The sequence below is a fragment of the Telopea speciosissima genome, chromosome 1, assembly GCF_018873765.1.
Source record: "Telopea speciosissima isolate NSW1024214 ecotype Mountain lineage chromosome 1, Tspe_v1, whole genome shotgun sequence".
NCBI classification, from domain to species: Eukaryota; Viridiplantae; Streptophyta; class Magnoliopsida; order Proteales; family Proteaceae; genus Telopea; species Telopea speciosissima.
The window spans coordinates 75,565,622-75,578,801 of NC_057916.1; the positions used below are offsets into that span (position 1 = coordinate 75,565,622).

The window sequence follows — 13,180 nt, forward strand, 5'->3', positions numbered from 1 at the left end:
ATATTGAAGACTCCTGTACCACTGAAACTAAAAGAGGTATTTTTCTTTTTCTAAATGATTTTAAAGGATTTGTATGAAAGTGAAACAAAGACCCAAGTAGATGGGATAAGGCTTACTGAATTGAGTTGCTTGTATTTGAAACAAACTCAAGTGGACCACAATGAATTGCCAAGGTGTTTGTGTCTTACCAAGTTGGGGCCAAGATAAGTGCATGACAAGATGCTAGTGCTACCAGCTAAACAGCAGAAACAGACCATGAAAGGTAGCTTCTGATACTCCATGAAATGAAAAGCAGATACGACTTCACTTTCTATTCCATAATTTCGCTTTTGTCCATGATATCAATCTCTTTTATTCCAAAGAAGTAACCTTTCACTCTCACTTTCATTCACATTTTCTAAAACTCAAAAGGAAATATAACAGATTACACAAGATACTATAACGAAACATGCAATCATTCACATAAAACTCTGGAATTTACTCACATTACATAAGTTTAAGTTTCAGTTTTCGCATAGTTTCTTGGGGTCCACATACATACAAAATTTCAACCCCACCTGAACTGCAAGGTATGGTGTTCTACTTCCTGGTGAGGGCACTCCTCTGAATTGTGTGGAAACAAAATTTAAAGAAAATCCATTCCACACAAGGATGGTCCACAGTATGTGATTGTTTTGTTATCAGTCCTACTATTATTTTGATGTTTTGGAATTCCCCAATCTTAACCAAATCAACTGATCAATTCAAATTTCCATTTAAAACAAAAACAAAAAGTTGGATCTCCATTTATAGTCTAATATTTTGGGCTTGAAGCCAAACAAAATTGAAGAGGGAAGAAAGTTTCAGTTGGAACATTTTACCAAAAATTTAATCTTGATATTGCATAGCCAACCCTCTGTTCGATCACGGCATTGAATTGCCAAGAGTCCATGCATCACTGCTAACTTTAGAATTTAAATGGGTTTGAAGATCACTAGAATCATGGAAATCTGGTAAACCATGGCTTCTTCCAACTGGATGTCTCATCCCTACACCATCCATGCTCGGAAATATTTTTCTGCTTTCGACTTGGGATTGTTTCAGCTTACTGACTTGGGTCTGTGCCTTGAAAGCTCCATCAAAACCATGAAGTAGTGGAACAGGGAATCCCGTTCCAAACCTCGAAGCCGGAGTGAACCTGTTTTGATCCTTAGAGCCCATATTGGCAACATTTTCAAAAGTTTCTTCTTGGGACCCAAGCAAACTTCCATGATGCATGCTTGAATCAAGCATTGGATTTCTTGTATCCAAAGCCATCCTGTTCTCAAATATTCTCGTCTGAGAATAGTTGCATGGAGGAGAATGAAGCCTCAGGCTGTCATTACAGGCTTCAGGTACTACAGCAGCTGTTGTCACACTTGTAGAACCGACTTCACCAGGACTAAACAAGGAAGAGAACCCTTTAGAGGATGACTCTTGTCCTTCTCTCTCTGTTTCGATTGCATTCATGGATCCAAAGGTTTGCCAGTAATCAGATTGATCTGCAGGAAATTCATTGTGCTTACGAGAATTCACAGTCCTTCTACGTTTTTTAGAACCTACAAGAGTTTCTGCAATCTGATTTTGAGAATCTGACACAAAGCTATTCTGATTCTGCACCTCACTTATCTGCTGCTGGTAATTGCCTTCACTCAAATTTGGCCATGGAGCACACTCATCACTCAGCACTTTGTGCATCTCCTCCCTCATCCATGTCAACAAGTTCTCTCTAGCAACTCTCAGCTCCTCTAATATGGATTTCATGAAGACGCGAGTATCATCCAGTGTCACAGGCTCATCAACACATCTGTAGCTCTTTCTTTTATCTTCTTCTTCACAAAGAGGCATCTCCTTTATCTTATCATACACAGCGTTGTCTCCCTTCTTACGAAGCCTGGTTCGCATTTTATTAGCTTTCTCAACTTCATGATGGTTTCCCATACTCAGAGCATTTCTTGCCTTTGGTTGAGATCTAGTAATACTGCATCCTTCCTCAGCCTTGGATGACATCCAATCAGAAATCAGTTTATGCTTCTTGAGAATTGGTTCTTCCCTAGAACTAGATTCATCTTCATTGATTGAAGAATCAGAGGGGCTGATGTCCCTCCTCCTCAATTCCCACTGTTGCTGAAACTTCTGCTTATGACCCATTGTGGGAAGGCAAATTCTCATCAATCTTAGAGCTTTTCTAACTTGAAATTACAGAAAAATGAATGAAACCCAGATGTCTTGAAATACAAGTACAGGATACATTCAACCTCCAGGAGACTCTGACAGGAGATAATTAGGTCGCTTGAAAGAGGGAAACCAGTGGATCAAGAAAGTAGAATATGAACAGTTCCTTGAACACATTGTGATAGGAAAGGTGAACTATAAATTGCAATGGATTTTCTTCCTGCAAACTATATATGTGAACATAAGAATTAGGCTAAAATTCAATCAGGGGAGAAAAGATCTAAAAAGGTTCCCAAAAAAAAATACATGTTAACAGCTTTTACAACTTCCCTCTTAATCCTATGTTCATCTTCATATCAATCCACAACCACTTTGATGGAAGCAAAAAATTAACCAGAGAAAAATCAAGTTTTGCAATAATTATTTACAACATACAAAACCCCTCCCTCCTCCAACGCCAATCCATCACCCCAGAGAAAAAAAAAAAGAACAAGAAGAGGAAAAAACCTTACAGATTTCAATTTCTTAATCAGATAAAGAAGCTAAATATATGAAGACTACCCGTTCCCCTCATCAATATCAAAGAGATAAAGGAGAAAAACTGATAAAACACAGTTGCCCACAAAGAACGATCATCATAGAACACTAAAGGATTAAACAAAGAAAAAAACAAATACCATATAAGCTCACCTTAGTTCTGTGGACAAAACAGAAAAGATTCATACGAAGAGATTCAACCCTGCTTTTCTCCATCCTCTAAAGCAGTAAAGCTTCATCCCCTTCCCCTAGCTCTCTCTAAAAGAGGGAGAAAAATAATTTCAGTAATAGTAAGTGGGTAGTATAAAGACTCTCTTTTAAGTTTTAATGGTAGCTCTGAATATGGAGAAGAAGGAACAGGATTATGAGGCAGAGAGTAATGGAGACTTCATATTTCCCAACGAATTTGTCTGACAGTGGTACAACACTAGATAGAAATTAAATGATATATTTTTTTTAACTTTGTTTTCAGGAAAAAAAAAAAAAGCCTAAAAAGCTAGTGTAATTATCTATCTGCACACCACATTGCACATTGGCCCTATACCCGTCAGCCATCAACCCCACCTCTTCTTAATTCTTATGGAGTGTCCACTAGCCACCAAACTCTGCTTTATCGGTTGAGAAACATATCATAAACATCACTGGGGTGTCATGAGTCTTCAAGAGTCAAGAGATTCAAGACCAAGTGGAAAGCTTTTCTCTCTATGGTCCTCATTGGGTTCAAATTTTTTTTTTTTTTAAGGTGGAAACATTATCTGCTACAACAGTCTCTATCATACATAATAGAGCTTCAACCTCTCAACCCTTCAATTTCATGCTGTGCTTTCCCATAAAAATTAAAAAAAAAATTCATGCTATGCTGGATGGTGGGATCCACTCATATGACAACAAGTCCACAATAACAAAAATAAACTGAAAAGAGAAAAGAATGGATATTCTCCATATAACCATTATACTGATATAATATCCTATTAAATGTTCTTAATTTTGAAATCATAATTAAACTATTTATTAAGTGGTTTTATGTTTTTGGTTTAAACGGTTCAATTCGATTTTTGTTTCATTTTGACACAATTATGTACATCTAAGTGTGTTAAAACAGTCTATTTCGATTAAACGATCTAATTCAATTTAATCTGTTTACTTAAACAGTCTCAATTTTTAAATCATAACCGAATCATTTATTAAATGATTCTTATGGTTCAGTTTCAATCAACAGTTTGAGTTTGATTTTAACATCCTTACTAGAGACTATATAAAACAAAAAGTAATGGTAAAAAATCTTATATATAATATTATATAAAATACGATCTACACTTCAATTGTTGGATAGGAATATTCGATTCTTATGTACCTATCTAACCGCTGAAGTGTTGACTATGTTTCATACATGGTCCATGTATGAAAATCAACAAAAAAACATTTATGAAAATTCACATTATTGTTTTTGTTTTACTTTTTTTTGTCCCTAATAGAGGACAAAGAATACCATTATACCCCTCTTTTCTTTTTCCTTTTTTTGGGTAAACACTATACACCTCTTTTCAAGATCATATGAACTAAAACTAAAAAAATGAAAAGGAGAGTACAAGTAGCAACCCGAAGCTAATATTAGGGCTTTATGGATGACAAAGGGAAGGAAAGAAAAATCAATATAAAATTTCCATTTCCTCTCTATTGTCACTTATCTCTTCCCCTTTCCTCTTTTATAGGAATCCATTTATCTTATCATGGAATAGTAAACTAAACTATTTTCCGTTTTTAAGGGAATGAGAGAAACAAATTCAATCTTTTTCTACCCCTCTCCTTACCTCTCGTGTATCTACTAGTGTATTAGCATGAAGTGCTTTTCAGTTGTAGTTGATTAGCTATGGACAATAATAGGGGTGTCAAAACTTAGTCCGAATCGACAAAATCGATCGTAACCAACCAAAAATACTCGGATTGAGTCGAATCGATCCTTATCGGATTGGTTTTGGGCTAGGGTATGATGGACCGGTTGAAAATCAAGCTATATTGAACCGACCGATATCTTGATCGAAACCAAGCCAAATGAAAGTAATAAAAAAAAAATCGTTGTGTATGAGGTTATGAATAAGTGAATTGATTATCCTATTACCCAAAAAAAGAAGTGAATTGATTATCCATTGATTTTGATATTAGTGATAATATTTCTAATTGTTACGAAAATTGTTACAAATCAATGACTACGAGGTTATCAATTGGGAAATTGATTTGTAACAATGTTTCCTTTGATTTCCCTATACACTATACACAATTAATTAGTAAGATTCATTTTATAATTGTAATATTAGTTACCTCTCACTGATTGGCTATCCAATTATCCATTGATTTTTATTTTTTTTTCTTCTTTTGATGAAACAAACAAACAAAGTGAAGTGGAATCACACAAACCACACACCCATTCATTATTAATTAGCTTTCACTTATAGTGATAAACAATTATTTGATCTATAACACTTACAATTTTCTACAAACTCTATTTATCCATTGATTTCAATCTTAGTTATATTCCCCTTTGTTCCGATCACAATGTACACATCAAATCAATTTCCCCCCGTTACTTTTTGTTTACATTTTTATTTACAAAAGATGGTTTAAATTGTTTTTTACAAGTTTATCCCCTAAAATGGTACGGTATGGTACAGTTTCGGTATATCGGTATGGTTTTGATACATACCGATGGTATTGTACCCAATACCAATACCAATACCAATATCGTACAGTACCGAGATCAATACCGCTTTTTTGATATCATACCGTATTATTTTTGCAACGGTCCGGTTAGGTATGATTTTACGCGATGGGTTTCAGTTTCGGTATACGGTTTCAGTTCCGAATTGACACCTTTAATAATCAGGCTCAAATTGATGACTTTCACCACGTCAAGGTGACACTTTATCCCTGAGTTATATCCCTTCCCTACCCACATTGAGAAATAGAACTGTCTAATCCTAAGGCAAAGCGTTGAGAAACTCAACGTCGCTATTCCTGAACAATTTATTCGTATGATTTTCCCAATCTACATCGAGCAAGTTTTAGATGATGAAGATTTTGCTCAACATATTCTACTTTATTGTGTAAACTAATGACTTCATTTTCTAATTCAATCTTAGAAGCCTTCAGTTTACAACTTGCCTCATCTAAGGCTTCAAAGCCTTTCTCAAGATCATTCTCATCTAAGAAACTAAACAAACAAGAAGCAAAACTATCTTTTCCCAGTTATTAACTCCGATTATCCAACTACAAACTATTACTTAGAAAACAGAAACCATAAGATTATAAGAAAGAGAGCTGCTTCTTCAAACCTTCTCCTTATAGCCATAATATCTCTTAAAGGCTCTGGGGAGATAGACAGGCAATAAGAAACCAAACAGATTGAAGCACCATACAAGTAGATTAACAACTGCAAGCCCTCTCCCAAAATAAACTCTTATCGCCGATCCAACCAATTCGCCGTTCACTGTCTTCCCCATCTCAGCCCTCAACCAATGCACAATCGTGAAGATCCTCCTCGAATGGTAGAATACTGGAACAAATGCAAAGATCGGAATCGAGAAGCCGGCATTGAAGGTAAAACCTTCCATAAAACCTTGACCGCATAGAAGGAAGATGTGGGGAGCGGCGGCTTTGATTCTTTCCTTGTCGCCTTCCAAGATTCCATCGATGATGTAACCAATTGGGAGAATAAGACCAATCAAGGCTGTGAAGGAGATGTAGAGACTCAGAAGCTTATTGTTCTTGCCGAAGACTCGGCGGTCAGTGGAAGGATCGAGAATAGGGAAGGCTACCTTGGAGAGGAAGAACACGTAGACCAGGGAGAAGAGTGTGAATGCCACATCTTTAAAGCTTACAATTCCGCTTGCAGGGAAGACGACGATGATGGTGAGAGTATAGAATGTTCGGAAAGACAGTAAACCTCTGCGAGGGCTCTGTTTTTGCGATTTCTGCTGTCCTCCTTCCCCCGACATGTTGAGAAGCTGTGGGAGGAAGATTCAATTTTCAATTCGATATGGGGTTTTGATTGGTTTCCTTTTTCTGGTTTGATTGCAACTGGGTTCTTCTTGGATTTGCTGAGACTGGGAGATTTCAGTGGAAGGAGGTTTAGGAAGAAGTGAAATTGATTTTTTGGGATTTTGGTCTAAATAACGACGATCTGAGTAGTTAATTGGGAGCTTTGTCCTCCTTTTCTTCTTGAAAAGAAGAATTATAAGATTTGGATGGGATTTCTATCTTATTAGTGTTTAGCTTTTCCTCTCACAGTCACAAGAGTATAGTCCGGAGTTTTCAGATTGAGGAGAAATAAGAGTCTCAAATGGCAAAGGTTTCCTGATTACCACACAATCTGTGATGAGAAGATGTGTTTGTGTTTGTGGTCTATAATTCACCACGAGAACAAAGTTGCAGATAGAAGTTGTCGGATAGATTTTCAAAATTATTTGGAAGTGAGTATGCATGAGCTCTTGGGACCCCAGGCTGGGCCAAGGTTTTCAAAAAACCTAGTCCAACACCAGTGGGGGCCAAGGTGATCATGCCAAGAATTTCCAATTACTCTTGTCCCGGACTCACAGTTCCGATTACTGCAAGCAAGCACAGAAATCAAATCCACAGGACTACCATGGCAATGGAAAGTAACCCAGTCCTGATGAATTTGCATTGTCCTTTATCACCTGCAGTTACCCCTTCCCGGTAAGGATGTGCAGTTCTTTTCATAGGAGGGATGAAATGACCATTCCACCCCTAGCCGAAAACACTGCCTGGTGGGATCCACTCCTCTTTTATTAGAGGCACTAGGAACCGTACCGAGCAGCAGAACCGCAGATGATAAAAATTCGTACTTAATATACATCTAAAAAAGCATAATTGCAAACTCATCAGTAACACTAAGGTCTGGTTTAGTATGATTTATGTTTCGATTTCATGGGGTTATAAATTGAAATTTGGGTGTTTGGTATGATTTCTTTATCTTATTTATAAGAAATTAAAATCAAGTTAACGTGAAATTGAGAAGTAGGTTAAGAATTGTTTCAATTTTGAACTTGAAATTTCTCCTGCTCTATTTCGCATGAGGGTTTAAAAAGCACGTCTTTTACAATAGCTCCAAACATGGGTACCCGTGTAATTTCACTTAGAAACACTAATAACATGTCAGAACTCAACATTGCAACTAGGGGTGTAAGTTTGGCTCTGTCGGCCAGAGCCCAGCCTAGGCCCGAAAAGGGCTTGGACTGGATTTTTCAACTCTGAGGGCAGGTTTGGGTTGAAATTTTTAGGCTCAGGTTAGGGTCGGGCTGGGCCAGCATTGAGGCCTCGAGCTAAGCCCACCTTGGCCTGGCCCTGTGTTATGTTATGTTTTACAATTTTATTGATTATATTTTGCAAATCTTTTTAATATCTAATTATCTATTGGTTTATCAAAAAAAAAAAAAACTATCTATTTAACAAAAGTATTTAAAATTTTAAGATCGGATAAGTTTTTAACCCAAAGAAAAGTCTAATAGTCGATTGAATATGAAACAAACCAATATCCAATCACGAGATTGATCAATCAGACCAATTAGCCCCTAACAAAAATCATGATCTATCAGGACCAATTCAACCCAACCCGACTCGATTAGGGTCAATCAAAGCCGGGCTAGGCTAAGCTGAGTCCGGCAGGGTTGGGCTTGGTTGAAGTGTTGATTTTTTAAAATTTTTTTTTTAATGAGAAAACAAAGAAAGTAAGTAAGTATTAAACAGAACGGTGATCCATACGTGGATTACATGCATTCCTGGCCAAAGTCCGAGCTATGGCCATACAAACCACCCTAATTGCATCAGAAGAAGACGCAGAAGGGCGTTTTGAGAAAGTGAGTTGCAGGCGGACAAAGGGGGTTTCGGGCGGGGAGATGGAGCATATGGTTAGGGAAGAGTCTCAGTGGGTGTTTGCACACGGGCAGCAGGTCGAAGGAGGAGTTCTAGGGTGGGTTTCAGGGATTATTGCAAGGGTTTGCAGTGGAGGTTGGCGGTGGAGGGGCTGCGGAGGGTGTGTTGAGGCTGGGTTGCGGATGGTGGATTGTAGGGGTTGCGGAGGGTGTGTTGAGGTTGGGTTGCAGATGGTGGATTGTAGAGGTTGTAGAAAATTATGGTGAGTTGTAGGGGTTGCAGAAGTGATGGAGATGATGATTGGTGTTTCAGAGGGCAACAGAGGGGTGGTGCAGAGGATGATGCACAAGGGTGTTGGGTCGCGGTGGGGTTGTGGTCACAGGAGAACGAAGGGGGCTAGTGGCTGAGATGTTGCATATCGCTACTACATTCGCCACTCCGGGCTTATGTGCCTTTGCCGTTTGCTCTTGCTTCTCTGGGTTGTCCTCTTGGTAAATTTTCTTCAATCTGTATTTTCCAGCAATTCTGGAAAACAGTACCAATTGTAGAAAGCTTAGTAGTATAACATCACTCCAGCCAATCCTGAAAACCCTTTACTTTTGATTCTAAACTTCCAATTGAACTTAACAAGAGATTCTGAAGTTTCTAACTTTCTAGCCCATCAACTAACTTCTGATAATTACTCCAACTTCGTCTCCCTCTTATTGGAACTCCGACTCTATTTTGAAGAAGAAAAAAAAAAAAAAGAGAGTAAATGTAATGCATTAGGAAGAATTTTTTTCTTCAATTGTCTTAGAAATTCTTAATAAATCTGGTGTAACTGGAAGTAGTTTGGTGGCTGCAACACTAGTGACATGATACTCTAGTCTTTTGATTGCTGCTCGGGTGTGTCGCTTCACCCTCCTCATTGAATCTATTCTCATACATTGAACTACCAAATGAAGAAACTAAACAAAACCAAAACTATCTTATCCAGTTATTAACTCTGATTATCCAACTACAAACCACTACTTAAAAAATAGAAACTATAAAGGGCAGGTAGGAATAGGATTACAAAATAAAAATACATCTTATTCGAACAGAGTAAGATTATAAGAAAGAAAGAACTGCTTCTTCAAACCTTCTCCTTATAGCCATAATATCTCTTAAAAGCTCTGGGGAGAAAGACGGGCAATAAGAAACCAAACAGATTGAAGGACCATAGTAGTAGATTAGCCACTGCAACCCCTCTCCCAAAATAGACTCTTATCGCCGATCCAACCAATTCGCCGTTCACTGTCTTCCCCATCTCAGCCCTCAACCAATCCACAATCGTGAAGATCCTCCTCGAATTGTAGAACACTGGAACAAAAGCAAAGATCGGAATCGAGAATCCGGCATTGAAGGTAAGACCTTCCATGAAAACTTGACTGCATAGAAGGAAGATGTGGGGAGCAGCTGCTTTGATTCCTTCTTTGTCGCCTTCAAAGATTCCATGGATGATGTAACCAATTGGAAGAATAAGACCAATCAAAGCTGTGAAGGGGACGTAGAGCTTCAGGAACTTATTGTTCTTGCCGAAGACTCGGGGGTCAGTGGCAGGATTCAGAATAGGGAAGGCTACCTTGGAGAGGAAGAACACATATACCAGGGAGAAGAGTGTGAATGCCACGTCTTTAAAGCTTACAATTCCACTTGCAGGGAAGACGACGATGATGGCGAGAGTATAGAGTGTTCGGAACGACAGGAAACCTCTGAGAGTGCTCTGTTTTTGCGATTTCTGCTGTCCTTCACCTTGGATATCGCTGGCTTCTCCCCCAGACATATTGAGAAGCAGTGGGAGAGAGATTCAATTTTCAATTCGACTGGGAGATTTCAGTGGAAAGTGGAAGGAGGTTTAGGAAGAAGTGAAAATTGATTTCTTTAGATTTTGCTCTAAACAACGACGATCAATGAGGAGTAAATTGGGAGCTTTGTCCTCCTTTTCCTCGTTGAAAGAAGATTTTATAAGATTTGGATTGGGATTTCTATCTTCTTTAGTGTTTAGCTTTTCCTCCTATGGAGGAGTGAAAGTCTTAAATGACAGGAAGAAGCTGATGGAGTTTTCAGTTAACCAATCAAAATGATATAAACTGTGCAACTGGAAAATTAAAAAAAAAAAAAAGGGAAAAGGTTTTCTGATAACCATAAAATCTGTGATGAGAAGATGTGTTTATGTGTTTGGTCTGTAATTCACGACGAGAACAAAGTTGCAGATAGCAGTTGTAGGGTCACCATTGATTGCAATGAGCTTAACTTAATAATCTCCATTGGATGCAGCATCGGATTTGGATCGAAATCGGACAAGCCCGATTCAAATTCTGGCAGATCCTTGTTGAATTTCCAAGGTTCAGGCTAATTGCCGATTCCATATATTTGAACCTTGAGTTGGGCAAGTGCCTTACCAACCTGAAAATTTTGGTGTCTGTGCAGGGCTAGGATTGGGACTCTCAGGGCCAAATTTGGATTAAGCCGTGTTTGGGCTGAAGCCTCAAGTTGAACCTGATCCAGTCTCATCCATCCAGCCCTATAAATGTACGTACATAAAAAGAGAATTTTCCTACACCAGACCTCTAGGGTCACAAACATCCCTTTATTGGACAAAGTCGATAAAACCCCAGGACCCCACCCTTTGCATGATACCCTCTCAACACCAATCAAAGGCCTGTCTCCCTTGAATGTGGCTGAAGGAAAACTTGATTCATATAGAAATACATGTTATATATGTGTATGCAGAAAAATTTTCACTCACAAAAGAAGGGGTGGGATAAACCATTACCGCCTACGGTTCCCTGATCGGTGCGGTTCCCTAGTTCCTCTCACAAGAGGGGGTGGGATCCACCTAGGGCACCTGACCAAACAGTCTACCCAGGTGGGGTCCACCCTCCTCTTGTTAGAGGAACTAGGGAACCGCACCGGTGGGGAACCGTACATGAAAAAAATTCTAAAAGTCAATTACCTCTTACCAGACCGGAAAATTTTAGGATAAAAAAAGATCAAATGATCCCCAAAATATTATCCTCTTTTCTTTCTTTTTTCTCTTTTGGGAGTGGGGAAGGGGATTCCCTCTCGTTTTTTCTTAAGACAGAAGACCTCTGCTAAGAATTTACTGTGTAATGGTGAAGATGCAAATTGGTAAAATATTGATTCAGATACAATTTTTCTTCTTTGGTATGTACTCTAATCTACAACCCTTTTCTGGCTTCCCTCTGAACTTGGTTTTCACAGCTCCTGTGATGAACGGCTCAAGAGGAGCCACTCCCACTACCCAGTTCTCGGCATTCCGCAGGATGAGATGGATGCAAACTGTGATGATGTCAACACACCGTCATGGCTATCTAGGAATCCAGGAGGTTCATTTTCTGAACAGAATACAAGCTTTACATGGTCTGCAGCAATAGCCTCCTTCCATCCTACAAGCAATTCAACAAGTACGACAAAAAAAAATAAGCATTCTTACTCTGAGCAAGAAAAGCTTCTGCAGTATGATGGGAAAACAACTTCAGCAATCTTGAACTTGCATTGCCTTCCAGCAACTTGGGAGAATCTCTTCTACTCCCAAAGCTATCATCATCCATGGCACCATGGGCCAAACAACTCTCATTGGAGGTAATATGATTTGTGCACCGGCCAGAAGTCACACTCACTTCATCTTCTCTCTTATCACCCTGAATATGCATGGAATCACCAAGTTCATGCCTTTCCACTGGCCTCCAAAGCTTGAAACATCGGTCGGTTTGTGCCCCATTGGGCAGAGTCAGGCTTGATGGACTTTTCCAGGATGTGGTTCCGCCTCGGTGCTTCATGTTCTGTTATGCACTGATCAAGAGCAGCAACTGCAGTATCAACCTGATGTTGGGTACCATTTTGTTCTAATTGGTCTACCAATTCTATTTGTACTCTTGAACTCAAATCCTCTCCTTCAACTTCGAGCTTGGTTTTCCGAGTCCATACTTTTTGGCCATTAGCCATAGGAGGAGTCCGCTGTTCCCTATAAGTCCCATGCTTCTGCACAGCTTCCAATTGTAATGCATTCTGGGCTGAATGTAAACTAATTGGCATGCCTCTTTGTGGTTTCAGAAACAGCCTTTGAGCAACTATTGGTTGCCACCAGCTACCTCCCTTCTGCATTCGTGGGTCAATAATTTGAAAATTAACCAAACTCCTGTTATCAGAAGGGATCTCAACATCAGGATCACTAAACCCAGTCTGACCTCCAGTGTCTGCTTCCACATCAGTCCTCAGATGTCGAACTAGCCCAAGGAATGATGAAACAAGACCTAACTGTCCTTCCTGAGAATGTAGGTTAGGGCCAGCCTCTGGAACTATGTCATCCAAGGTATCAGGAGAACCATCTCTAGAATTGAATTGACTTGAATCGGTGAAGAAAACCCTAAAATTGGATTCCGAACCATTTTTTATCAGGGAATTGGGATCCCAACTGGCCAATTCGGATCCAATTTGGCTGATTCCACCGATTCTATTCTGATTCTTCAAAGCCTATTCCTATCATGTAATCTCTCTTAAGCACAGTTTTCATAAAGAG

The 13,180-nt window shown here is 39.1% G+C and overlaps 3 protein-coding genes across 3 annotated transcripts; all 3 read right to left on the bottom strand.

The window, feature by feature from the left end:
- Positions 1-6,053: 6,053 nt before the first annotated feature.
- LOC122654658 lies at positions 6,054-6,722 on the bottom strand. The gene has a single exon (XM_043848864.1). It carries the CDS (start codon positions 6,720-6,722, stop codon positions 6,054-6,056), a length of 669 nt encoding a protein of 222 aa, XP_043704799.1.
- Positions 6,723-9,631: 2,909 nt separating this feature from the next.
- LOC122667747 lies at positions 9,632-10,460 on the bottom strand. The gene is made up of 2 exons (XM_043864154.1): positions 10,408-10,460; positions 9,632-10,374 (listed from the first exon to the last, which is right to left on the bottom strand). Exons 1-2 carry the CDS (start codon positions 10,418-10,420, stop codon positions 9,731-9,733), a joined length of 657 nt encoding a protein of 218 aa, XP_043720089.1. The 5' UTR covers positions 10,421-10,460; the 3' UTR covers positions 9,632-9,730.
- Positions 10,461-11,730: 1,270 nt separating this feature from the next.
- Positions 11,731-12,493, bottom strand: LOC122640750. Its single transcript, XM_043833998.1, has 2 exons — positions 12,095-12,493; positions 11,731-12,047 (listed from the first exon to the last, which is right to left on the bottom strand). Exons 1-2 carry the CDS (start codon positions 12,438-12,440, stop codon positions 11,899-11,901), a joined length of 495 nt encoding a protein of 164 aa, XP_043689933.1. The 5' UTR covers positions 12,441-12,493; the 3' UTR covers positions 11,731-11,898.
- Positions 12,494-13,180: the final 687 nt, after the last annotated feature.